The sequence below is a fragment of the Bos mutus genome, chromosome 7 (assembly GCF_027580195.1).
Source record: "Bos mutus isolate GX-2022 chromosome 7, NWIPB_WYAK_1.1, whole genome shotgun sequence".
Lineage (NCBI taxonomy): Eukaryota > Metazoa > Chordata > Mammalia > Artiodactyla > Bovidae > Bos > Bos mutus.
The window spans coordinates 59,176,685-59,204,418 of record NC_091623.1 but is presented as its reverse complement, the minus strand read 5'-3'; the positions used below and the strand labels follow the sequence as shown (position 1 = coordinate 59,204,418).

At 48.7% G+C, this 27,734-nt stretch overlaps 1 protein-coding gene and 1 non-coding gene across 5 annotated transcripts; one reads left to right on the top strand and one right to left on the bottom strand.

Annotated features, from left to right (window-relative positions):
• Window positions 1-1,783: 1,783 nt before the first annotated feature.
• On the bottom strand, window positions 1,784-18,621 carry TICAM1 (TIR domain containing adaptor molecule 1). 4 transcript variants are annotated; one of them, XM_070373884.1, is made up of 4 exons: window positions 18,468-18,620; window positions 15,725-15,772; window positions 14,930-15,109; window positions 1,784-4,547 (listed from the first exon to the last, which is right to left on the bottom strand). In XM_070373884.1, the coding sequence occupies exon 4, from the start codon at window positions 4,399-4,401 to the stop codon at window positions 2,101-2,103; it is 2,301 nt and encodes a 766-aa protein (XP_070229985.1). In that variant the 5' UTR covers window positions 4,402-4,547; window positions 14,930-15,109; window positions 15,725-15,772; window positions 18,468-18,620; the 3' UTR covers window positions 1,784-2,100. The 4 variants fall into 4 exon arrangements, with proteins under 4 accessions (XP_070229985.1, XP_070229983.1, XP_070229984.1 ...); XM_070373882.1 differs by lacking the exon at window positions 14,930-15,109; XM_070373883.1 differs by lacking the exons at window positions 14,930-15,109; window positions 15,725-15,772 and having other exon boundaries at window positions 18,468-18,621.
• Window positions 16,712-16,784, top strand: TRNAG-CCC (transfer RNA glycine (anticodon CCC)). Its single transcript has one exon. It is a non-coding gene; the product is annotated as a tRNA-Gly (tRNA).
• Window positions 18,622-27,734: the final 9,113 nt, after the last annotated feature.

The window sequence follows — 27,734 nt, the reverse complement described above, 5'->3', positions numbered from 1 at the left end:
GCCTGCAATTGAAAATAGAGTCTTTGCCCCTACTGCACCCCAATATCTGGGACGATTCTGGCACACAGCAGGAGCTCAATAAATATTGGTCAACTGAAAAAATGGCAAGTGTCCAATGAATTGTGGCAGATCCTAGCCTCAGTCATCAGAAACTTTCTGTTTGGGACTTCCCTGGTGGCCCAGTGGTTGGGACTCAGCGTTTTCACTGGGGCGGCCCAGGTTTGGTCGTTGGTCAGGGAACTAAGATCCTATAAGACATGCTGCAGGGTCAAAAAGAAGAGAAAAAAAAGGGAAACCATCTCTTCCCTTGACTCCACCCCAACGAAGAATCTAATCTTTCCGGATTTCACTTCACGGGGAGAAGGCCAGTCCAGGAGCAGATCCTCGACAAAATCTTAGTCAGCTACTAAAATAGGAAATGGTGCATGACAGCCTGGCTGACTCACACCAGGCCCGCCCTTTGGGGCGGCTGGTGGAAGAAAGGGCATGCTAAGTCAGTGTTCAAATCCTGCTGTTGGGCCAGAGAAGGCCTACACGCCTGACCCATATACACCCTTCCTGGGCTGGTCTTCATTTCCTCCCTCGGAAATCCGACTATGGCATTGCAATCTCCCCATTTACAATCAGTGTGGCTTTGGGGCCAGAATTCACCTCTCTCAGCCTCGGTTTTCCCCATCTGCAAAATGGGCCCAGTAACAAAATCTTTTACTCCAGGAGGAGGGTCAATTTTTTTTTTTTTGGCTACACCGCAGGGCATGTGGGATCTTATTTCCCTGACCGGGGATGAAAACCACATCCCATCCAGTGGCTATTGCAGTCTTAACCACTGGACCACCCCGAAAGTCCCAGGGAGGTCATTTTTGAGGATTAGAATGTTTACATATGTAAAGCCTCCAGAATGGATAAATGGTAAGTGCTCAACAAATGTTAATTCTATTCTTATTCTCAATAGAGAATAAGAGACCCTTAAAAAGATTAATCCCCTTCATACCAGACACGAAGTTAACAAGTACTTACACTGTCCCTGGTATTTCACTGCAATCGCCCGTGATCTGCTGATGACCTTGGAACAATGGCCTCATAAACCCATTTCACAGATGAAAAAGCAGAGACTCAAGAGAGGTGAAGGCACTTGTACAAGAATACACAGTGTGATCTGAGCCCAGCCTTCAAGGTGAGAGCATCAATGCAGACCCCTTCTTCCCCGAAAAAGGGCTGCAATAGAAAGGCCAAATGTACTCTCAACTCAAGGTGTTTTCTCCCCACCTTCTCTAGCATTAGAACCAACACTCTTGGCAAAGCACATGGCCCATGAGAAGATTATATCTCCCAGCTTCCCTTGCAGCTGGGGATAGTCCACGCAACTACATCCTGACCAGTGAAGTGAAACCAAATTTTCAGCTCCTGTTCCTTTTATGGCAATAGTAGCCACCTGTTTTTTGTTTTGCTTTTGGCCACACAGCATGGCATGTGGGATCTCAGTTCGCTGACAAGGTATGGAACTCGTGCCCCCTGCATTGGAAGCAGAGAGTCGTAACCACTGGACCACCAGGGAAGTCCCACTAGCCACGTTTTTATCTTGACAAATGGCAAGGAGCAGGCCTTCCCGAGTACAATGATGCTATCAAAGCATTCAATAAATATTTATTACAATTGAAACATCATACCCATACCCCCAGCTCATTCCCCATCACCACCATTAGAGAGAGGGGAAGAGAGAGAATTTGTAAACTCATATCCAGTTCTGGACACCTCCAGTTCCAGTGGGACACGACTGAGCAACTTCACTTTCACTTTTCACTTTTATTCACTGGAGAAGGAAATGTCAACCCACTCCAGTGTTCTTGCCTGGAGAATCCCAGGGACGGGGGAGCCTGGTGGGCTGCCGTCTATGGGGTCGCACAGAGTCAGACACGACTGAAGCGACTTAGCAGCAGCAGCAGCAGGGCCAGAAAGTCATGGGGCCCATTTTGCCCTATTTCCTGAGATGGAAGTTCTCCCCTGCAGTGTCCTGAAAGTAGCAAACAACCCTGTGTTCCACCACCCCCTAGAGATGAAGGGGGGTGGTCAAAGTCGAGGTCATCAGGTCCAGTCACTAGGTCATTCTGTTTCCCGCGTGTTGTCCTCGGGTGCCTGGGTCCCTCTCTGATTCCACATGTGGTTGTTGACCCCCAGCTGTACCATCTGTGCATGGTGTATGATGAGAGGCTGGAGCCCAGGGCTCTGAGGGCGTGCAGGTGGTGCCTGTGAGAAGTCCGGGGGCTGTGGGCAGGCCGGTGGGGGTTGCTGGAAGGTTGGCGGGGGTTGCGGAAAGGTTGGTGGGGGTTGCGGGAAGGTCGGCGGGGGTTGCGGGAAGATTGGTGGGGGCGTGCCCCCCAGCCAAGGAGGAAGGGGAGGTGGCTGATGACCGGGCAGGGTGGGAAAGGGTGATGGTGGGGTTCCTACGGACCCCTGTCCCCCAAAGGGCAGCTGAGTCCCAAATGGCATGTAGTTCGCCAAAGCAACCTGGAGCTTCTCCACTTGCGTCTGGTAGGCCAGGTAGCTATGGACGTAAGCCGAGTACGCCGCGCCCCATGCCGCTGCGTGCTGCCGCTCACTTTCCAGCTGTTGGCTCTGTTCCCGCAGTGCCCGGGCATCCTGTTCCTTCCTCCACTTGGCCTTGCGGGCCCGCAGCATCTGGGGCTTGAAGGTGTTGGTCACCTTCCTGGCGAAGATCTTGGAGTGCTCGTCCAGCAACACCAGGCCGGTAAGCAGGCTAGACGTGCTGGGGCTGAGCTGGGCCAGGGAACTCTCTAGGGGCAGGAAGGGAATCACGCAGTCCTGCCATCCGTGGCGCGTGAGGCTGCTCATCAGAGACTGGTTCGTCTGATGCTGGCTCAGGCGGCAGTCAAAGTTGGAGGTGAGCAGCAGGATGATGAATGCCGAGTGGTCTAGAGCATCCTGCAGGCAGTGCAGCTCGCCACGCCCGGGCACCTGGAAATCCTCGCAGAACGTGGCCCCATCGTGCACGCCTAGCGCCTCCAGCCTCTCGCGCACTCGCAGTGCAATGTGCTCGTCTGCACTGGCGTGGAGCACCACAAAGTTATAGAATTTCTGCTCGGACGACTCCAGCTCCGGAGGAGGGGGCTCTGGGTTCCAGACGGTCGGGTGAGCCTTAGGAGAGGTCGGGTGAGCCTTAGGAGAGGTCGGGTGAGCCTTAGGAGGGGTCGAGTGGGCCTTAGGAGGGGTCGGGTGAGCCTTAGAAGGGGTCGGGTGAGCCTTAGAAGGGGTCGGGTGAGCCTCAGGAGGGGTCGATGGAGAAGGAAAGGGAGACGTCGATGCGGAAGGAAAAGACGGGGATGTTTGGGGCATGGAAGGAGTCGGTGGGCGTGGCTGAGCCGACAGGTAAGCGGTGTCTTCCTCTGAAAGTTGGACTGGCGTCTGATCTGTGACTAGGCAGGCGTTTTTGGAAGGCGAGGGGAGAGATTTCGGGGCTGCTGGCACATCCGTACACTCCACCGGATAGTGGGCGCTGATTTCCGGAACTTCCGGTGGGTCGTGCGGGCTGGCGGGGCAGGCATCGGTGGTCACCTCGGGAAGCCCGGGGCCTGGGCTGCTCGGCCGCACCGGGGAGTCGGCAGCCTCCACCGATGGGGGCCAGCTCATTTCCTCGGGTTCCTGGCAACCCATAGGGGCAGGCTCGGGCACCACACTGGCCTGGGGATGGTCACACAGCTTGCTGGGCCCGTGGTGGCTGTGGTGCACGCTGAGGAGGGCCATGGTGGGCGACTGACTGATTTCCAAGTTGCTGCCCAGGGAGGCCGGGCTGCCAGTGGATCTCAGGGAACACGCTGTGCTCCAGCCGGAAAGATGCTCTATGGGCCGCGGGTCGCTGCGCGTCCGGGAAAGTGAGGCCGAGGACGGCGGCAGGCAGCCCAGATCGGAACGCAGTGTTTGGACTCCTCCCAGATCCCCAAGGACGTCCCACCCGCACCGGTCCCGGGCCTCTTCCTGGAGCTCCCCCAGCTGGAGGTCGTCCCTGGATCTGAAAGCCCGGAGGGCTGCCCGGTAGGCCTCCTCCCGCATAGTCGCGGGACAAAGCTTCTCCTCGGTGAGAAGGTGGTACACCCTGGCAACGGCCCAGGAGAGGTCTGGGGGCTCCTCTGGAGTCTCGGTACTGTCCACACCAGCCCACTGGCGGGCCACCAGTTGGGCCACCGCATCCGCCTTCAGTGCCTCCAGGGAGATCCTGGCCTCGGTCTCCTGGCCCAGCTTCAGGAGCACCATGGCGTGCAGGAGGTACGCCCCACGGCAGCCAGGCCTCAGGGTCTTCAGTTTGTGCTTAAGATACAAGAGCTTGTCCTGACCCGCGGCGCCTAGAATGTCAAAGGCGCCAGAGAGCGAAGGGCCGGTGCAGGCCATGGGCTCAGGTGGGCGTAGCCTCCAGCGGCTGCGGGAGAAACACTGGATGATGAAGTCATGTTCCGCACGCCGCCCCGCTGCGCTGCAGGCCCGGTGTCTCCACCCTGCTCACGGGCACCAGGACCCCTGGGGGCTGTAGAACTGACCTGTGAAGCAGAAAGACATGCTTATCACCAGAAAGGGGGCTCTGAGAGGCAGTACAGACGTCACCCCCCCCCCACCCCAATGCCACCAAAACCCAGCAGACCCGGACTGCCATGGTGGTCCAGTGGTTCAGAATCTGCCCTGCAATGCAGGGGATGTGGGTTCGATCCCTGATTGGGGAACTAAGATTCCACGTGCAGCAGAGCTACTGAGCCCAGGCTCTAAAGCCCAAGTGCCACAATTGGAAAGTCTGCAGGCAAGAATACTGGAGTGGGTAGCCATTCCCAGGAAGATCCTCTGGAGAAGGAAATGGCTACCCACTCCAGTATCTTTGCCTGGAGAATCCCACGGACAGAGGAGCCTGGCAGGCTACATTCCATGAAGTGGAAAAGGGTCAGACATGACTGAGCAACTAATATTTTTTCCATTCACAGAGGGAAAAGGTAAGCCAGAGAAGTGAAGTCATTTGCCCCAAGTCACAGCCAGTGAGAGATCTGGGGTTTGTTAGTTGTTTGTTCGATATTTTCCACATGGCATAGGAGATTTTAGTTCCCCAGCCAGGGATGGAACCTGCGCCCCCTTGAGTGAAAGCACAGAGTCTTAACCATTGGACTGCCAGAGAAATCCCAGACCTGGGATTTGAACCCCAGCTGTCTGGTTCCAGAGGCTGGGGCTAATGTGCTTAACCACAAGACTATACTGCCTATTAGGATGGTAATAAGCCCACTTATGGGAGTGTTTCAGGGAGCTGAGTAGCGTTAACATATGGAAAGTTCTGAGTCCCATGAATGGAAGCCAGCAGGCACTCAATACCTGTCACTCAGGAAGTCAGTCTCCTAGGTGACACCAGTGACCCCACATCCTGGTATTCACAGTCTGGGATGGTCCTTCCAATGTGGTCCTAGAGTTCTGTGAGTTTGATAGAATGTGGCAGAAGTGATGAGGCATTACTTGTGACATTGGTTATGAAAGACACTGGCTTGGGATTTCCCTGGCAGTCTGGTGGTTAAGATTCTGCATTTCCATTGCAGGGAGTGTGAGTTCAATCCCTAGTTGGAGAACTAAGATGGCACATGCCATATGGTACAGCCAAAATAAATAAAATGTTTTAAAATAAATAAAAGACACTGGCTTCCTTCTTAGTCATTCTCTCTGTCACTCTGTCAGGGGCAAACCATGATATAAAGGGCCCACCTGGGGAGGAACTGAGGCTTCTCACCACCAGCCACTAAACCACCACCGCCACCAAACAGTGGTTCAGAGAGAAAAGTCAATTGTGACTAAACCACCACCACCACCAGCCACATGGGGGTGCCAGTCTCAGAATCCAGCCCCAGCTGAGTCTTCAGATGATGCAGCCAGGAAGACAGCCTGACTGCAGGTTCATCAGAGACCTAGAGACAGAACCATCCAGCTCATCTGACCCCCAGATTCCTAATATTCAGAAACTGTGTGAGATAATAAATGTTTGTGTTTTGAAGCCACATAGTTCTGGGGTAATTTGTTATGTAGCAATAGCTAACTGATACATGTTTCATTATTACTATGAAGTTAATCATGACCAAGGGTCAGGTCTATGACTAACACTGCTGCCGAGCCTTTGGAGGCTCTCTCCTCTTCTCTCCATTTCTTGAAAAATGCCAAGTTGGTTCCCACCACAGGCTCTTTTCACACACCATTCCCTCTTCTTGGAGCACCCAGACCTTTGCCTGGGTGACCCAAATCTCATCCTCAGCCCCCAGGTACAATGACACCACCTCAGGGAGCCCTCGGTAACCACCCTGGCTCTCTATCCCAGTCTGTCTTCTCCATGTCCCCCCACAACAGAACTGGCCACTGGGTGACCTTTTCCTGTGTGTTAAACCTTTTACATTTTCTGTCTGCCTCACAACCACCAGCTTTCCTGATAGCTCAGTTGGTAAAGAATCTGCCTGCAATGTAGGAGACCCCAGTTCAATTCCTGGGTCGGGAATATCCGCTGGAAAAGGGATAGGCTACCCACTTCAGTATTCTTGGGCTTCCCTATGGCTCAGCTGGTAAAGAATCTACCTGCAATACAGGAGACCTGGGTTTGATCCCTGGGTTGGGAAGATCTCTGGGAGAAAGGCATGGTAACCCACTCCAGTATTCTTGTCTGGAGAATCCCCATGGATAGAGGAGCCTGGTGGGCTACAGTCCATGAGGTCGCAAAAAGTTGGACATGACTGAGTGACTAAGCACAGCACAGCACAGCCAGGGCAGGAGACACATGTTCAATCTTTGGTCCAGGAAGATCCCACGTGCCTCAGAGCAATTAAGCCCTTGGGCTGCAACTACTGAAGCCTGAGTGCCTAGAGCCTGCGCTCTGCAACAAGAGAAGCCACCTCAATGAATAACCCTGGCACTGCAGCTACAGAGTGGCCCCCGCTTGGCACAACTAGAGGATGCCCCCATGCAGCAACAAAGACCCAGTGCAGCCAAAAATAAATAAAAAAAGAAAACAGGCAAAGAGGGACTTTCCTCATGGTCCAATGGTTAGGACTCAGCACTTCCACTTGCAGGGGAGCCTGGGTTTGATCCCTGGTCAGGGAACTAAGGGCTTCCCAGGTGGCACTAGTGATAAAGAACCCACCTGCAATGCAGGAGACCCAGGAGACTTGGGTGTGATCCCTGGGTCGGGAAGATCCCCTGGAAGAGGGCATAGCAACCCACTCCAGTACTCTTGCCTGGAGAATCCCATGGACAGAGGAGCCTGGTAGGCTACAGTCCACGGGGGTCACAAAGAGTCAGACACAGTGGAAGCAACTTAGCACAGCACAGCACAGCAGCCCAGGGAACTAAGATCCCATAAGCCACGTGGTGTGGCAAAAAAAAAAAAAAAGGCAGGCATGGAGAGAAGGTTTCTCCCAAGGGCACAGAACAAGACACCATGAAAAGTGTCCCAAACCCCCAAATTTAAGTCCCCAGGTGCTCAAGGTATATCACGTTCAGACCTGTATAAATGCACAGCCTCACTCCCAGTCCAGGGGGCTAAGAACACATTCTTTGCCCCTCAACTATGCCTACTTCCTGTTCCACCCTGGTGCCCAGGATGAGAACTGCACCCCTGCAAGAGCCAAAACCAGTGCATCTCCACCACGGACAACTCTATCCCCACAGGGGACACTTGGCAACATCTGGGGACAGTTCTGGTTGTCACAACTGCATCAAAGGAGGCTCCTGGCATTGGGTCGGTGGGTGCCAGGGACGCAGCTCAATATTCCACAGCACCCAGGATGACCCCCCTGTCCCCAAGAGAATGACCTGGCCCTACATGCTGCTAAGCCCTGACGTGGAGGAACCCTGGTCTGGATCAAGAGCTGATTCATCCATCAATCCCCTTGACTGACAAATCACACACGTCACTGTATAAATGCCTCAGCATTTTTTTTTTTTTGCAAATTCATTTTGAGCAAATGTCATAGGGCCCAGGACAAAGGTCAATGATTCCAGGAAAGCCAGGCACAGAGCAGAGAGAGCCAGAGGGTGGAGGGTTGAGGGAGACATGACTGAGCAGAGTGGGCAGAGGAGAAGTGGCCAAGAAGGGGCAGAGGGTGAGGCGGTGCTGGGGGAAACCCACGAGGAGGTGAGCAGCTGTCGGGTTGTTTTTGAAAATTGAAGCAGCCTGACATGTTGAAATGCTTATGGGGATGGAGAAATAACAGAGACCCCCCAAAATGGCGCTGACTTCCTAGTGGGGCGGACAAGTGGTCAACAGAGACATGAGTGAAATTCACGGTATATCACATTTATACTGTATAAATGCCACAGAGAAACAAGGAGGGGAGGAGGGTCATGGACTCCACGAATCAAGGGGTGGGTGTGTGCAGTTTTGTTTTGTTTTTAATATGTATTTATTTGGCTGCACCAGGTCTCAGTTGCGGCATGTGGGATCTACTTCCCTGACCTGGGACCCCTGCTCTGGGAACACGGAGTCTCGGCAACTGGAGCACAGGGGAAGTTCCGTGCGCAGTTTTAAACAACGTGGTTTAGGGAGGTCTTGATGAGAAGAGAGATTTCAACGGGACACAAACGTGGAGAAAGCCACCCATCGAACATCTGAGGGAAGAGAGATTCAGGCAGAGGGAATAGCCTGTGCAAAGGCCCTGAGGCTGGACTGTGTCTGGTGTGTTGGAGGAGCACTGAGGAGGCCTGTGGAGCTGAAGCAGACTGAGCAAGGAGGAGAGAGGGAGGAGGGGAGGGCAGGCAGGGGACGGGCAGGTCATGCAGGGTCTTGTGGGTCTCGGGGTGTGGGGGAGAGGGCACTTGGGCTTTAACTCGAAAACCTAGAACCACCTCAACCTGTCTAAATGCGGTGGCCTTGCCTCATGCGTATTGCCAAGAAGACAAATGGGCTCAGCAGGACCACATTTGCTAACATTTCAAGACAAGCCAGAAAAGCAGATTTTCAGGAATCTGCTGAGTTGTGCCAAGTTAGCAATCGATTCAGATATTTTTAAGAGACCTGGTGAGCTTAAAAAAAAAAAAAGCAAGCCATTGTGCCATCCACAGACTAAAAACTCTAAACATATTTATTGCAAGTAATAAAGGAAGTCTGTGAAGAGGAGGAAAGTATATATACATAACATTCATTTATTCATTCAAGACGTAATTTTCCAGCATTTGCCATGTATTGAACACTACTGATCATATCAGGACAGAAAGAATAAAAAAGGAATACTCTTTCCTCTTGGAGCTGACAATCCAGTCCAATTTATATTGTATATAAAATACTATTATTATGTATAATATATGACAAAAGCAAAGCGACAAAACCACTTCTGTCCACTAGACTGAAGGTCAACATTTCAGTGCTTCATTTGTCAATAGTAAAGGGATTTCCCTGGCAGTCCCTTGGCTAAGACTCCAAGCTCTCAATACAAGGGCCCAGGTTCAATCCCTGGACAGGGAACTAGATCCCACATGCCGCAACTAAGACCCAGCACGACCAAATAAATAATATATAAAGAAATATATATTTTTTTAAATAGAGTCATAACTATAAAAAGGAGAACAAGTATTGCTTATGTGCTTCCTTGGTTTCTGAATTATTTTTCCATAAAAACTAAATATGAGCCATATATTACTGCAAAGAGTTCCTTTTTTCTTTTCATAAATGTTTTTACTTCTGTCAAAAGCAAATATATGGCAACAAAGTAGGTATATGTATATAAAAAAATGCACGCTCAGTTGTGTCCAAATCTTTGTGACCCCATGGACTGTGGCCCACCAGGCTCCTCTGTCCATGGGATTTTCCAGGCAAGAATACTGGAGTGGGTTGCCATTTCCTTCTTCAGGGGATCTTCCCGATCCAAGGATCAAACCTGGGTCTTCTGCATTGGCAGACAGATTCTTTACCACTGAGCCACCTGGGAAGCCATATATATACATAATATACAGACAAGTGTATTTATTTGCGCCACATGTGGGACCTTAGTTTTCCCAACCAGGGATCAACCCTGCACCCCCTGCAGTGGAAGCGCAGAGTCGCAACCACTGGACCACCAGGGAAGTCCCAACCTAGTATATTATATTTCTTAATTGCCACACTGTCCTTCCTGCGGTCCTTCAAACTTGCCAGACACGGTCCTATCTCAGGGCCTTTGCACGGGCTGCTCCTCTGCCTAGAACACTGTGTATCCCCTGGTATCCCCACAGCTCACTCCCTCTTCTCCGTCAGATTTTAAGCCTGCCCCGATGACACTGTGTTCAACTGCCTAGGACAGGGGTCACAAAGCCCAGCCCACAGGCTGTTTTAGTGGAGCTGTCCTGGAACACAGGCGCGCTCACTCATTGACCTGGGGCCCAGGGCTGCTTTCCGCTGAGCAGCTGCCACAGAGATCATGTAGCCCCTCCAGATGACAATAGATACTCTCATCCTTTCCAGAAAGAGTCTGCCAACACCTGGGCTACAAAAGAGGTATAAGATTTTTCTTTTTCCATTCCACGGAGGGGCAAACTTTGATTGCACAGTTAGGGGTGGGCAGAACAGTGCGATACCACTGGTGTTTCTCATCCTAGAACCAAAATGCCTGTCACTGGAGCCCAAATGGGCTTCCCAGGTGGCGCTAGTGATAAAGACCCTGCCTGTCAACGAAGGAGGCATGAGAGACGCGGGTTCATTCCCTGGGTCAGAAAGATCCCCTGGAGGAGGAAACGACAACCCACTCCAGTATTCTTGCCTGGAGAATCCTATGGACAGAGGAGCCTGCTGGGCTACAGTCTGTAGGATCGAAAAGAGCTGAATATGACTGAAACACACACTGGCCCATATAATTATTATGGAACATAACTGGTTGTGTTTGTTTGTTTGTTTTGGCCTTGCCATGCAGCATTCAGAATCTTAGTTCCCTGACCAAGCACTGAATCCCTGCTCCCTGCGCTGGAAGCACAGTCTTAACCACTGGACCACCAGGGAATCCTAACTGGCTGTCAGTAGTTGAATTGGGTCCCCCTCCCCAAGTTTAGATGTTAAAACTCTAACCCCTAGGACCTCAGGATATTACTACAGTGGAGACGGGATCTTTACAGAGGTAATCAGGTAAAAATGAGGTCACTAGCTGCTGCTGCTGCTAAGTCGCTTCAGTCATGTCTGACTCTGTGCGACCCCAGAGACGGCAGCCCACCAGGCTCCCCCATCCCTGGGATTCTCCAGGCAAGAACAATGGAGTGGGTTGCCATTTCCTTCTCCAATGCATGAAAGTGAAAAGTGAAAGTGAAGTCGCTCAGTCGTGTCCGACTCTTAGTGACCCCATGAACTGCAGTCTACCAGGCTCCTCCGTCCATGGGATTTTCCAGGCAAGAGTACTGGAGTGGGTTGCCATTGCCTTCTCCAGAAGTCATTAGGGTGGGGCCCTAATCCATTAAGTGTGTGTGTGTGTGTGTGCGCGGGCGCACACTCGCGCACGCTCAGTCACTCAGTCGTGTCCTACTCTTTGCAACCCCACGGACTGTAGCCTGCCAGGCTCCTCTGTCCATGGGATTCTCCAAGCAAGAATACTGAAGTGGGTTTCTGTTTCCTTCTCCAGAGGGTCTTCCCACCCAGGAATCAAACCTAGGTCTCCTGCATCTCTTGCATTGCAGGTAGATTCTTTATCACTGAGCCACTTGGAAAGCCCAATCCAATAAGACTGGTGTCCTTATAAAACGGGATTAGGACACAGACACCCCAGACAGAGGATCTCTTGAGGACACAGAGAGAGAAGACAGCCATTTGCAAGCCAAGGAGAGAGGCCTCAGAGGGAACCAGCCCTGCCTACACCATCACCTTGGACTTCCAGCTTCCAGACCATGAGAGTATAAATTTCTGGTATTTAAGCCCCACACCTGAGGGACTTTGTTATGGCAGTCCCAGCTTTGTGTGGCTACTGAGCACTGGAAATGTGGCTACAAGTTGCCAGGGAGAAAGTAAATATTACATTGTATTCAATTTTAACAGCCAAATTTGGCCTTGGAGTACAGAATGAAGCAGGGCAAAGGCTAATAGAGTTCTGCCAAGAGAATGCACTGGTCATAGCAAACACCCTCTTCCAACAACACAAGAGAAGACTTTACACTTGGACCTCATCAGATGGTCGACACCGAAATCAGATTGATTATATTCTTTGCAGCCAAAGATGGAGAAGCGCTATACAGTCAGCAAAAACAACACTGGGAGATGATTGTGGCTCAGACCATGAACTCCTTATTGCCAAATTCAGACTGAAATTGAAGAAAGTGGGGAAAACCACTAGACCATTCAGGTATGACCTAAATCAAATCCCTTATGACTGACTATACAGTGGAAGTGAGAAATAGATTTAAGGGACTAGATCTGATAGACAGAGTGCCTGATGAACTATGGATGGAGGTTCGTGACATTGTACAGGAGACAGGGATCAAGACCATCCCCAAGAAAAAGAAATGCAGAAAAGCAAAATGGCTGTCTGGGGAGGCCTTACAAATAGCTGTAAAAAGAAGGGAAGTGAAAAGCAAAGGAGAAAAAGAAAGATATACCGATTTGAATGCAGAGTTCCAAAGAATAGCAAGGAGAGATAAGAAAGCCTTCCTCAGCAATCAATGCAAAGAAATAGAGGAAAACAATAGAATGGGAAAGACTAGAGATCTCTTCAAGAAAATTAGAGATACCAAGGGAACATTTCATGCAAAGATGGGCTCAATAAAGGACAGAAATGGCAGGAACCTAACTGAAGCAGAAGATATTAAGAAGAGGTGGCAAGAATACACAGCAGAACTGTACAAAAAAGATCTTCACGACCCAGATAATCACGATGGTGTGATCACTGACCTAGAGCCAGACATCCTGGAATGTGAAGTCAAGTGGGCCTTAGAAAGCATCACTACGAACAAAGCTAGTGGAGGTGATGCAATTCCAGTTGAGCTATTCCAAATCCTGAAAGATGATGCTGTGAAAGTGCTGCACTCAATATGCCAGCAAATTTGGAAAACTCAGTAGTGGCCACAGGACTGGAAAAGGTCAGTTTTCATTCCAATCCCAAAGAAAGGCAATGCCAAAGAATGCTCAAACTACCGCACAATTGCACTCATCTCACACGCTAGTGAAGTAGTGCTCAAAATTCTCCAAGCCAAGCTTCAGCAATACGTGAACTGTGAACTTCCAGATGTTCAAGCTGGTTTTAGAAAAGGCAGAGGAACTAGAGATCAAATTGCCAACATCCGCTGGATCATGGAAAAAGCAAGAGAGTTCCAGAAAAACATCTATTTCTGCTTTATTGACTATGCCAAAGCCTTTGACTGTGTGGATCACAATCAACTGTGGAAAATTCTGAAAGAGATGGGAATACCAGACCACCTGACCTGCCTCTTGAGAAATCTGTATGCAGGTCAGGAAGCAACAGTTAGAACTGGACATGGAACAACAGACTGGTTCCAAATAGGAAAAGGAGGACGTCAAGGCTGTATATTCTCACCCTGCTTATTTAACTTCTATGCAGATTACATCATGAGAAATGCTGGGCTGGAAGAAGCACAAGCTGGAATCAAGATTGCTGGGAGAAATATAACCTCAGATATGCAGATGACACCACCCTTATGGCAGAAAGTGAAGAAGAACTAAAGAGCGTCTCTTGATGAAAGTGAAAGAGGAGAGTGAAAAAGTTGGCTTAAAGCTCAACATTCAGAAAACTGAGATCATGGCATCCGGTCCCACCACTTCATGGCAGATTGATGGGGAAACAGTGGAAACAATGGCTGAGTTTATTTTTTTGGACTCCAAAATCACTCCTTGGAAGGAAAGTTATGACCAACCTAGACAGCATATTAAAAAGCAGAGACATTACTTTGCCAACAAAGGTCCGTCTAGTCAAGGCTATGGTTTTTCCAGTGGTCATGTATGGATGGGAGAGTTGGACTATAAAGAAAGCTGAGCGCCAAAGAACTGATGATTTTGAACTGTGGTGTTGGAGAAGACTCTTGAGAGTCCCTTGGACTGCAAGGAGATCCAACCAGTCCATCCTAAAGGAGATCAGTCCTGGGTGTTCATTGGAAGGACTGATGTTGAAGCTGAAACTCCAATACTTTGGCCACCTGATGCAAAGAGCTGACTCACTGGAAAAGATCCCGATGCTGGGAAAGATTGAGGGCAGGAGGAGAAGGGGACGACAGAGGATGAGATGGTTAGATGGCATCACCAACTCGATGGACATGGGTTTGGGTGGATTCCGGGAGGTGATGGACAGGGAGGCCTGGTGTGCTGTGGTTCATGGGGTCGCAAAGAGTCAGACATGACTGAGCGACTGAATTGAAATGAAAATGGAAAAGTTGGGCAGTGTGAAAAAAGAAAAAATTTCACCCCGTTAAACCCAACTTTGTTTCAGTAGGCTCAGATTTCACTTAAACTATGTACATATATATATATATAAAAGTGTTTGAATTGAGATCTGAAAAAATACATACCAGATCTTGAAGAATTAGTACAAGAATGGGACTTCCCTGGTGGTCCAGTGGTCAAGACTCTGTGCTCCCAAGGCAGAGGGCCTGGGTTTGATACCTGGTGAGGGAACTAATGTCCTAAGACCCAGTGCAGCCAGATAAATAAATATTAGGGGGGAAAAAAAGAATTAGCATGAGAAAAGGTATGTAAGGAGCACAGATGGACGGGAACCCAGGCTGCCCGAATCTAAACTCATTAACCCTGTGGTCTCCAAAGTGTATCACCAGAGATTCCAGCTTCCATGGACCTGGTTACATGGCCTGAGAAACAGATTTATCTAGTTATAATTAAAATAGCCCATGCAATGAGCTCATGGCCAGAGTAGTCCTGGAGGAAAGTGGAAGACAGACAACTTGCTATAATGCAGGCACAAGTGAGCAGTAAGAAAAAGGCAAAGGGAATACTTTCTCCTACCTTTGATGTGAGTTACCATCATCGACAGAATGGATCAAAAAGGACAACAATCTTACTTTCAGATGGGCCCCCAAGTCAGCCAAAACTTATGGAAATATCAAAATTACTTGCAGTTTGACCCTTGGATCAACTTTCTTTCCACCTCTCAGTGGCTCCTAGAAACAGCTGTGTGTGTAGTAACTTAAAAAGAAAAAAATCACAGGGGACTCTACTCAGTACTCTGTAATGACATATACAGGAACAGAAGCTTAAAAAAAAACAAACTGTCTATATGTATATGTAGAATTGACTCACTTTCCGGTATACCTGAAACTAACACAACATTGTAAATCAACTATATTCCAATAAAAATTAATTTTAAAAAAGAAAAAAAATCAGACACATGTTGACATGCACCCTCCAATTTTTAACTGATAAAGGGCAACAGCTGATAGAGTGTGAAGGACGGGACACGAGAGGGGCTGGACATTAAGTTCTATTTCATGCAGTGATCACTCCGAAAATTCAAGTTCAATACTTAGGATCTGTGTCCTATTCTGAATTCAGGCCCTATGTCTATAAAACGTTAAAAGGAGGGACTTCCCTGGTGGTCCAGTGGTTAAGACTTCGCCTTCCAATGACAGGTGTGTAGGTTCGATCCTCGGCTGGGGAGCTAAGATCTCACATAACCTCATGGCCAAAAGACCAAGATGTGAAACAGAAGCCATGTTGTAACACATTCAATAGACTTTTAAAATGGTCCACATTTAAAAAAAAAAATCTTAAAAAATGCTAAAAAGGAAAAATGAAACTTACCAACTCCCGACTACACCAGCAACAGTGTGAGAAGTCAATCTGAAATAGCTGCCAACGTTAAACAGAGAAGATTGTGTGTGAAACTCAGATGTTTTGGTTTCTCTTGGAATTTGGATGGCCAGCGAGACCCTGCCGGCTGCACTGGTCTGGGAGCCAAAGGCTGCCCCCTTTTACAGATCACCCATCTGAAATGAGTCACCTCCAGGGCAACAGAGAGCAGTCAGAGAGAGAGTACCCTTGGGGTTCAGATCTCAGCTGTACTTCCCCCAGGTTATGACCTTGGGCTGGCCATATACACATCGGTGCCTCAGGCTCCTCCTCTGTGGATTGGGTACAAAGATAAGCCCTTCCTACGAGGGCTGCCATAGGTCTAATGAGTTAATCCATGTAGAGATGGTATAGACCAATGCCTGGGACATCCTGATGGTCCCATGAGCCTCCAAATGAATGATGACTGCCCCACCCTGGCCCCCCGCCCCAGCTGAGGCCCCGAGCCAGAGGCCCCCGCAGCAGAGGCTCAGGGCTGGGTTTGTGCAAAAGTACGCAGCACAGTCAGACTGAGAACCACCCAGGCACAACCACTCCTGCTTGCCCTCTTGGCAAATTGCCTAAAATCACACCCTCTTTCTTCTCCATCTCCCTGTCTGCCAGCCTAAGCCCAGACTCAGTGTCCCCTCCCTAGACACTGTCTCCCCCAGCGTGTTCCCCATCCACTCAACATGCCCTGCTCAGCGGTCACCCCAGCCTTCAGGAAACCTGGCTTTCATTCTGCCCTACTTTCCACGGCCTCCAGGGCAAAGTCCACTTCAAGCCTGACAGTGGGCACCTGGGCGGCAGGGGAGCAGCCACAAGAGTGGGGAACCTGGCTCTGCCACCTGCCAGCTTGTAGGAGCCTGTTTTTCAGCCTCAGTTTCCTTGTGTGTAAAACCAGCAGGAAAGGGGCCCTTGTCATGTGTGAGGGTTTAGAGTAACAATATAATAAAGCATTCCTTGGTGGTCCAGTGGTTAGGACTATGCACTCCCAATGCAGGGAGCCCAGGTTCGATCCCTAGTCAGGGAACTAGATTCCACACGCTGCAACTAAGATTTTTGCTTGCTGCAACTAAAGATCCTGCATGCTGCAACCAAGACCCAAGATCCTGGCTGCCTCAACTAAGACCTGGTACAGTGAAATAAATAGATATTTTTTTAAAAAGCTCCAAAGAGATATGGAAGTTAAAATATAACCAGACTATCTCTGGAAAACATGTAGGAGACTCAAAGGGCATTTATTCAATAAGTGTTTCTTCAGCACCTGCTATAGCCACACATTCTGCAAAGCAAAAGCCAACCCTGTGAGTTAAGACTACTTCAAAAACTGCCTGTTTACCAGGGGTAAAGGGAGGCACACACAGGCTGAGTGACTTGCCCAGGATCACACAGGTAGAAAGTAAAGAGGCAGGAATTTAAACCAGACAGCCTGGCTACAGGGTCCTTGCCTTTATTCATTGCGGGCGTTAGTTGCTAAGTCCTGTCCGACTCTGCGACCCCATGGATGGTAGCCCACCAGAATCCTCTGTCCATGGGATTCTCCAGGCAAGAATACTGGAGTGGGTTGCCATTCCCTTCTCCAGGGGAACTTCTGGATCCAGGGATCGAACCCGCATCTCCTGCATTGCAGGCAGATGCTTTACCATCTGAGTCATCAGAATAAAGCCCCCTTTATTCACTGAGCACCTACTATGTGCAGTCCCCTTCCCACGCCTGGATCTGAGGAATTATCAAGCCTGTCCACTAAAGAAGGGATCAGATACCTGCCCTCCGCACTTAGCACACACACGAGTCACAGTTTCTGCCCACTGTGGTTCCATGAGGACATTATTTGGCCCCTACTGTGTGCCCAACATACTGAACACTGTCTACTGGCACACAGCAGGTGCTCCATAAATGTTTGTTGAAGGATGAATGAATGACCCTAATTCAGAGGAGAACACAGAAGCCCGGGGCAGGCTCTGGAGCCTGGGGCTTCCACCAATCTTCCCCCAAACTCTAGAACCCACACCTCAGCCTGCCCAGGTCACAGGGGGTGCCCCTCCCCCAAATCCCTGCTCAGCCACAAGGAGAGGGAAAGAGTGCAGGCGCCAAGAAGGTCTGGGGCCAGCCAGGCCCTGAGTGGTGCCAGCAGCCACAACTGAGCAGACCTGGATCCAATCCTGGGCCAGTACCAACTAACCTGGTACCCCATGGGGAGGTCTAGGGAGTGAGGAGCTGATCATTCCTGGAGACCCATCTGAATGGGATGGCACCCATCTGATGAATGAGACCCACTGAAAGAAGTGCGCTGCGCCTGGGAAGGGGTCCCTGAAGCCCCTGGAAAAAGTGGGGATTCAGTGCCCTGGAGGAGAGGGCGGTGTGAGTGGCGATCCCGGGGCGGGAGGAACCCGGGCTGGGGCAGAGAGAGCGCCCCGTTTGGAGAAGATATCAGAAAGGAGGAGGAGGAAAGGGGTATTGGGAGGGAAACAGAGCCTGCTGGGGAGGACTCCGGGTGTTGAGGAAGAGTAGGGGGGAGGAGGACTTGGGCCAGGGAGGGGAGCTGCAGCGTTGAGGCGGGGTACCTGAACATGCATCGCAAGGACGTTCAAAGCTCCCAAGGAGGGCAACTGGCCTTGACCCGTGGTGAGGGTTGCTGGGTGCCAGGCCCCCTGCCCATGCAGGCTTGCGGGGTTCTCCCATCCCCCCAGGCCCTCGCCCCTTCCTCACCTACCTGGGGTCGCGGGGGCGACCGGCCGCACTGCTCGGGTCCTCGGGGCGGATGTTGGTGGCCTGATGGCCTGGTGGCGATGCCCGCGGATGGCAGGGCGCGGAGGGCGCGCCTGTAGCCCCAGGCGCACGGCCTCCGCCCGCCCCTTCCGCGTCCGGCGAGGAGGGAGGAACCGGGTGAGATCACGCTTTCCCAGCGGGACAGGGAAAGTCCCTGAGGCGCCCCAGCGACGTCCTCTCTACCTCCCCGGCTGCCACGTAGACCGTATTTGGGGACCTCTGGGAGGCCCGAGCCCGGGAGACCACCACGGGGCTCCGCAGGGACAAAAACCCTGTCTGCGGGGACCCACAGTCTAGTGAGAAAGCACCACAATTTAGTGCATCTCAATGGATAATTAATGTTTTCCAGGAAAAAAACAAAAGGGATGGGATAATTGGGGACAGGGGTGAGAGTGGGAATCATGGCCACCCTGGAGGGGTTTGGGGACGCTTTTGTGGTTGGAAGAGGGACAGACAGCATGATGGCGCATATATATATATATATATATATATATATATATATATATATATTTTGGCCGAGTCACCCAGCGGGATCTTAGTACCCTCAGCAGGGCTTGAACCTAGGCCCTCGTCAATGAAAGGGCAGAGTCGGAACCAGAGGACCGCCAGGGAATTTGCAAGAGGGCCTCTCTTAAAGCCACAAACGTGACGTTTTAAAATTCACCGGGAGCAGAACTAACTAAAGCCTGTAACCAAAAACAAACAAACAAAAAAAGTAATAAAAAATACATATAAAATTAAATTCACAGGGGTCCTAACCTTTTGGAAGGTCCTAGACCCAGGGCTTACATATCTATCTGGCACAATTAAACCACAGTGCTCAGAGCCAATCGTGCTCAGAGGGACCCATGAAAATGTTTTAATTTCTTTTAAAATCAGAAAGGAAAAAAATGTATAATCTAGCTTAAATTACATATGTCTTTAAACCAACACAGTTGTAAAATGTAATTTTTTTTTTAATGGAGGAAGGTGCCTACAAAAGCCATAAATAATACCTTCTACTGGGCCTCTTTGTCACCTGGAATCTCTTATCAAAATACCATTTGTTATAAAAAACAAACTTCTGGTTACCCAAAGGAAAAGGAGTGTGGGTGGGGTTAATCAGGAATTTAGGATTAATAGGTTCATGAGTGCTAAATTGCATCAGTTGTGTCCGATTGTGCGACCCTATGGACTGCTGCCTGCCAACTATAGCCCACCAGGCTCTTCTGTCCATGGGATTCTCCAGGCAGAAATACTGGAGTGGGTTGCCTTGCCCTCCTCGAGGGGATCTTCCCAACCAGCTAATATGGTTCTACTGTAGAGCACAGGGAATTATGTTCAATATCGTGTAATAACCTATAATGGAAGAGAATCTGAAAAATATATGCATGTTTTTCAATTTGCTATACACCTGAAGCTAACACAACATTGTAAATCAACTATACTTCAATTTGAGTCCCTTGGACTGCAAGGAGATCAAACCAGTCAATCCTAAAGGAAATCAACTCTGAATACTCATTGGAAGGACTGATGCTAAAGCTGAAGCTCCAATACTTTGGCCACCTGATGTGAAGAGTTGACTCATTGGGAAAGACCCTGATGCTGAAAAAGACTGAGGGCAGGAAAAGGGGGCAGCAGAGGATGAGATGGTTAGATAATATCACCAACTCAATGGACATGAGTTTGAGCAACCTCCAGGAGATAGTGAAGGACAGGGAACCCTGGTGTGCCGCAATCCATGGGGTCTCAAAGAGTTAGACACAACTTAGCTACTGAGCAACAACACTTCTATTTTATTTTATTTTATTTTTTTAACACTTCTATTTTAAAAATACCATTTGTTAGATTCATCAAACCCAATACAGGAGGTTACAACAAAGTCCATTATGTTGAAATATATATATTTTTAACTTTCTATTTTATATGGAGTATAGTCGATTAACAATGTTATGATAGTTTCAGATGGACAGCAAAGGGACTCAGCCATGTATATGAAATATACTTATTAAAATACTTTTTAAAAAATACAGCTTAGTGATTCATCCTTGAATGAATGGATAAATGAAATGGAGTCTACCCACACAATGAGGTATTATTCAACCTTAAAAAGGAAGGAAATTCTGACACAGGCTACAACGATGTGAAACCTTAAAGATATTGTGCTCAGTGAGATCAACTAGAGAGGGAAGGACGAATATTGTGTGATTCCACTCAGGGCCCCTAGGAGGGTCAGATTCATAGAAACAGAAAGGAGGTGGTAGGTGCCACCAGCAGGGAGAGGGGGAGTCGGTGTTTCGTGGGGACAGAGTTTCAGTATGGGAAGATGAGAAAGTCCAGGAGATGGATGGTGGGGATGGTTTCACAACAAAGTAAAGGTACTTAATGTCACTGAGCTTTGCACTTAAAAATGGTTGAAAGGTGATACTTCCCTGGTGGTCCAGTGGCTAAGACCCCTCGCTTCCACCGGAGGGGGTGTGGCTTTGATCTCTGGTCTAGGAACCAAGATCCAACATGTCACATGGTGCTGCCAAAACAAAAAAAAACCAAAGGGAAAAGAAAAAAGGCTAAAAGGTAAGTTTCATGTTTATATTTCACCACATTAAAGCATTGCTTTCAAACACTTGCAAGACAATAACTTCAAAAAGACTTCTGAAATAGAGCTATACCCAAGCAAACAAACAGAACTTAGGGTTCCACCTCTGTGTGTATCACCACATTAGCAAGACCTCATCCCTCCAGTGATTTCTCAATAGTAACAAGGGTCAACCGTATTTTGAGCCACCTGAGGCCATGTGACCTGATATGAAAATGTCTGTGGTTTTCTACTTGAGACAAAGCCACAAGAACTTCATCCATAATTGAGGAAATGATAAATATCAGTTAGAGTCAGTGAGAATAAAGATATGAGGGTTTCCCCCTAATTGGTACATTGGACACCCTGAATTTTATCATTAGATCTCCCAAGCAGTGCAAGGATTCCAGGCCAAAGTTCACTGAAAGGTTTTTGGGAGAGAGATGAAATGTAAATTATGTAGATGCTAAGTCCTACTCCGTCGGCCTGCCCCCCCCACCACCCACCACGATGCCTCACTTATTCCTAGTCTCCTGAGAGGGAGAAATTTTATTGAACCCATATTGTGTGCTAGGCATGCCTAGGCTCTGGGGACACCTTGGGGTCGGGGTGGGGGAAGAAGTGGTCCATGCCCTTGGGGCCTCCAGAGCTGGACAGGGAGAAGGCATCCAACCGATCTTCCCACACCTCTCCCCACACCCGCACACCTACTTTTTGAAGCACCCATAACATGGCTGTTCCCACACCAAACACATCTTGGTGGTCATCTGATCCATATCTTAAAACAACCGTTCCTGGTAGGTTTATTGTTGTTCAGTCATTCAGTCGTCTTCAGCTCACTTTGGTCTGGCTTTGCTGTTTATCCAAACTGGCCAGAAGTCAGCAAAGTTTTTCCTGTGAAGGACTAGAGAGTAAAATACTGTCCGTCTTACGGACCATAGTGTCTTTATTACAACTACCTGATGCTGCCATTCCTTGTAACCCCAAAGCAGTCACAGGTGATACATCAATACATGAGTGTGGCTGTGTGTCAATAAAACTTTATTTACAACTTTATTTAAACCAGGCAGTGGGATGGACAGTGATAGTAGTTTGCTGACCCTGGACATCGATGGTGTCAATATTTAGCTTTATTCTGGGTGACTATGGGCTTCCCAGTTGGAGCTAGTTGAAAGAACCCACCTACCAAAGTAGGAGAGGCAGGAGACTTGGATTCCATTCCTGGGTTGGAAAGATCCCTGGAGTAGGAAATGACAACCCACTCTGATATTCTTGCCTGGAGAATCCACTGGACAGAGGAGCCTGGCAGGTTATGGTCCATAGGGTTGCAAAGAGTCAGACACGACTGAAGCAACTTAGCATAAGTTGGTAACTGTCTCCAGCGTTTTTCTAAGCCAGTATATGTAACCCAGACTTTTTTATTTTGACCAAACCATGCAGCTTGGGGAAACCTAGCTCCCTGACCAGGGGTCAAAACCATTCCCCCTCCAGTAGAAGCACGGAGACCTAACCACTGGACCACAAGGGAAGTCCCCAAACTCTGTTCTTTTAAAGTGTGTTGTGGTCTCATTAAGCATTGCTATATCACAGTTTGTTGAGTCCTCTGTCATTGTTCAGGGGTTTCCCAGGTGGCTCAGTGGTAAAGATTCTGCCTGCCAATGCAGGAAATGTGGGTTTCATCCTTGGGTAGGGAAGTTCCCTGGAGAAGGAAATGGCAACCCAGTATCTAGCCCAGTATCCTTGCCTGGAGAATCTCATGGACAGAGGAGCCTGGGGGGCTCCAGTCCATGGAGCCACAAAGAATCAGACATGACTGAGCACAGCAGCTGTTATTGGACAAGCTGGTTGCTGCCAATGTTCCCCCCCAAACAGGCATGGACGCCTTATACGTTAGTGGCTATGAACACAGAGCAGGGGACGGGGAGGGGGAGTCTGAGTGAGTGCTGGGTTCAAATCCTTATTCTGATACTTACCAGCTATGAGATGGGGCCACGGGCGAGTCCTCTGAGCCATGCCTCAGTTTCCTTCCCTTGTAACATAGCCACGGTAACAGCACCTGCTTCATGGGATTGATGAAAGGATCAGGTGATGGGGCTTCCCTGAGGGTCCAGTGGTTCCATGCTTCCACCACAAGGGGGCACAGGTTTGACCTCTGGTCAGGGCCAAAAGAGTTGAGCCATTTCAAATCCTAAAAGATGATGCTGTGAAAGTGCTGCACTCAATATGCCAGCAAATTTGGAAAACTCAGTAGTGGCCACAGGACTGGAAAAGGTCAGTTTTCATTCCAATCCCAAAGAAAGGCAATGCCAAAGAATGCTCAAACTACCGCACAATTGCACTCATCTCACACGCTAGTAAAGTAATGCTCAAAATTCTCCAATGCTTCAACAATACCGTGAAATTCCAGATGTTCAAGCTGGTTTTAGAAAAGGCAGAGGAACTAGGGATCAAATTGCCAACATCCGCTTGATCATGGAAAAAGCAGGAGAGTTCCAGAAAAACATCTATTTCTGCTTTATTCACTATGCCAAAGCCTTTGACTGTGTGAATCACAATAAACTGTGGAAAATTCTGAAAGAGATGGGAATACCAGACCACCTGACCTGCCTCTTGAGAAATCTGTATGCAGGTCAGGAAGCAACAGTTAGAACTGGACATGGAACAACAGACTGGTTCCAAATTGGGAAAGGAGTACGTCAAGGCTGTATATTGTCACCCTGCTTATTTAACTTCTATGCAGAGTACATCATGAGAAATGCTGGGCTGGAGGAAGCACAAGCTGGAATCAAGATTGCCGGGAGAAATATCAGTAACCTCAGATATGCAGATGACACCACCCTTATAGCAGAAAGTGAAGAACTAAAGAGCCTCTTGATGAAAGTGAAAGAGGAGAGTGAAAAATTTGGCTTAAAGCTCAACATTCAGAAACAAAGATCATGGCATCCGGTCCCATCACTTCATGGCAAATAGATGGGGAAACAGTGGCTGACTTTATTTGGGGGGGCTCCAAAATCACTGCAGATGGTGACTGCAGCCATGAAATTAAAAGACGCTTGCCCCTTGGAAGAAAAGCTATGACCAACCTAGACGGCATATTAAAAAGCAGAGACATTGCTTTGCCAACAAAGGTCTGTCTAGTCAAGGCTATGGTTTTTCCAGTGGTCATGCATGGATGTGAGAGTTGGACTATAAAGAAAGCTGAGCGCCAAAGAACTGATGCTTTTGAACTGTGGTGTTGGAGAAGACTCTTGAGAGTCCCTTGGACTGCAAGGAGATCCAACCAGTCAATCCTAAAGGAAATTAACCCTGAATATTCATTGGAGGGACTGATGCTGAAGCTGAAACTCCAATACTTTGGCCACCTGATGTGGAGAGCTGACTCATTTGAAAAGACTCTGATGCTGGGAAAGATTGAAGGCTGGAGGAGAAGGGGACAACAGAGGATGAGATGTTTGGATGGCATCACCGACTCAAAGGACATGAGTCTGGGTAAACTCCGGGAGTTGGTGATGGACAGGGAAGCCTGGCAGTGCTGCAGTCCATGGCGTCGCAAAGAGTCAGACACAACTGAGTGACTGAACTGAACTGGGGCCAAAAAAAAAAAAAGACTACGTGACTTCGTTGAAAGGGTTTCTAAGAGTTTCTAGGGTAGCTACAAAGAACAGGAACTTCTGGACCTTTTCAGACATGGAGAAGAAACACTCTCACTCTTACTAAACACTACCAGAGATTTTTTTTGTCCGAAAGAGTATCCCTGTTTGCACTCCCCCCGGAAGTGAACAGAAGGGCTTACTTCCCACATCTCTACCACCATGCTACTTTCTCTTTCTTAATTTGTATTGACGTGTTATTCACAAGCGTAAAGCTTAAAGGGACAGCTCAGTGGGTTTGGGGGCATGTACACACTCTTTCCGACCCAGAGATCAAATCTGGGTCTTCTACACTTGCAGCCAGATTCTTTACCGTCTGAGCCACCAGGGAAGCCCTTCATATTTCACACACTCCCTGTAATCAACTTCTTTACCGAGATATATTAGAGGCGATTCCAACCGCTACAAGTCTCCGAGGGTCCCTTCTTTGTCCCTACCCACAGGACAACTGCCCGCCTGGTTTCTCTCATCATAGCTTTAGTTTTGGTTTTGAAACTTCATCAAAAGGGAATCAGAGTGTGGGTGTGTTTGCATCTTCCTTCTTTCCCTCAGCACCATGCCTGTGAGTTTCAACCACGTCCTTGAATATCAGTAATTCATCCTTGTTCCCATCTTTAAGTACTGGGAGAAACAGTTAAGTCTAAGCAGTAAGATGGAACAGGAAGAAGGCCAGTATGGTGGTCTCAAGCAGTTTGGCAAGCTATTTCTGTAAAGGGTTAGATAGTAAGTCTTTTCAGCTTTGCAGGATTCAGGAGGTCTCCGTTGTGTAATTTTGCTTTAAAAATGTACAGATTCTTAGCTTGTGAGTCATGCCAAAAGTCAAATTCTTTGGATAGTATTGGCCCTTGGGCTGGTTTGCAGACTTTTACTCTAAATCATTTTACCACACTGCCTGACACACAGCAAGTATTCATTTCTGAGTCGACAGGCAAATTTTCCATGGCATCTATAATTCTGAATATATTTTTATGTGTTCCTTTTCTTACTACTACCCCAAAATATTTAATCTTTTTTTATTTTTGAAAAATAATTGACATACAATAGAGCATTAAACTTAGGCGTACAACATAACCGTTTGATGTATGTATATATCGGGCTTCCCTGGTGGCTCAGATGGTAGAGAATCTGCCTGCAATGCCAGAGACCCAGGTTTGATCCCTGGGTTGGGAAGATCCCCTGGAGAAGAAAATGGCAACCCACTCCAGTATTCTTGCCTGGAGAATTCCATGGACAGAGGAGCCTGGTGGGCTACAGGTCACGGGGTCACAAAAAGTTGGACACGACTGAGTGGCTAACACACACAATATATTAACAATATATCCGTGAAAGGACCACAATATGTCTAGGTAACATCTATCACCTCACATAGTTAAACATTTTTCTTTTCTTATGATGAGAACTTTAAGACCTACTCTCAGCAACTTTCAAATACACAATGCAGTATTATTTTATTAATGTAACTTTATTTTTGGCTGCACTGGGTCTCCTTTGCTGCTCAGGCTTTTCTCTATTTGTGCTGAGCAGGGGCTACCCTGTAGTTGCAGCACGTGGGCTTCTCATTGCAGTGGCTTCTCTTGTTGCAGAGCATGGGCTCTAGGGTGTCTGGGCTTCAGTAGGTGCAATTCGAGGGCTCCAGAGCTCAGGCTCAGTAGTTGTGGCATGTGGACTTAGTTGCTCCTCGGCACGTGGGATCTTCCTGGATCAGGGATCAAACCCATGTCTCCTGCGTTGGCAGGCAGATTCTTTACCACTGAGTCACCAGGGGAGCCCCTGATGTGAATCATTTTTAAGTCTTTATTGAATTTGTTACAACATTGCTTCTGTTTTATGTTTTGGTGTTTTTTTGGCCACAAGGCATGTGGGATCTTAGCTCCTCAACCAGGGATCGAACCTGCACCTCCTGCATTGCAAGATGAAGATCTTTAACATGGACCACTAGGGAGGTCCTGACCTTAGGATCTTTAAGTACACCACTCCACAGAATCTTTGCACAGAACTGCACTGAGCTGGTTATCAATGAAACCGAGGGCTAGAGAGGCAAAAGACCCCACCCAGGGTCACAAAGCAGGGACCAAGGAGCTGGCCAGTGGACCCACGTCCTATCACCAAGCTGGAGTCCAGCATGGCCAGGCCAGCACAGGACGCCGAGCCCTTGAGAGCATGTCGTAAATAAAATGAGCACAGTCTCGCCATCACCAACATGGTTGACAGTAGGCGGACCCTTCCCCACTGTGTGCTCCATCTATAAAGCTCAATACCAAGGGCTTCCCTGGCAGTCCAGTAGTCAAGATTTCACACTCCCAATGCAGGGTGCCTGAGTTCGACCCCCGGCAGGGGAACTAAGACCCCACATGCCACATGGCACAACCTAAAAAGATAATTTAAATGAAATAAAATACAGCACAAGACCAAAAAGGTTTGTACGTGAAGTGTACGGAATGGCCCTGGGCCAAAGTGGGTGGAGAATTTGGTTGCTGTGTTTTCTCTGTAAGCAAATATTAGCACAGCAGTGGGAACACGGCCAGTCCCAGAAATGGATAGAAATTTTGGAAACCCCAAACTGGCAACCTTGAATTCCTCAAAGCCAGGACAAGTTCCCTGAGTCTACTGTAATAAATGGCCACAAACACAGCGGCTGGAAACCGCACACATTATCATCTGACAGTTCTAGAGGTCAGAAGTCTGGAGTCTTTTATATATATATAATTTATATGTATATGTATGTGTGTGTGTGTGTGTGTGTGTTAGTTGCTCAGTTGTGTCTGACTCTTTACGACCCCAGGGACTGTAGTCTGCCAGGCTCCTCTGTCCATGAGATTCTTCAGGCAAGAACACTGGAGAGGGTTGCCGTTCCATTCTCCAGGGGATCTTTCAGACCTAGGGATCAAACCTGTGTCCCCTGCATTGGCAGGTGGATTCTTTACCACCTGACCCACCAGGGAAGCCTGATAATAACGGTATCATTCTCTAAAAACATACTGATACATCTCCAGTCAATAATGTTCAG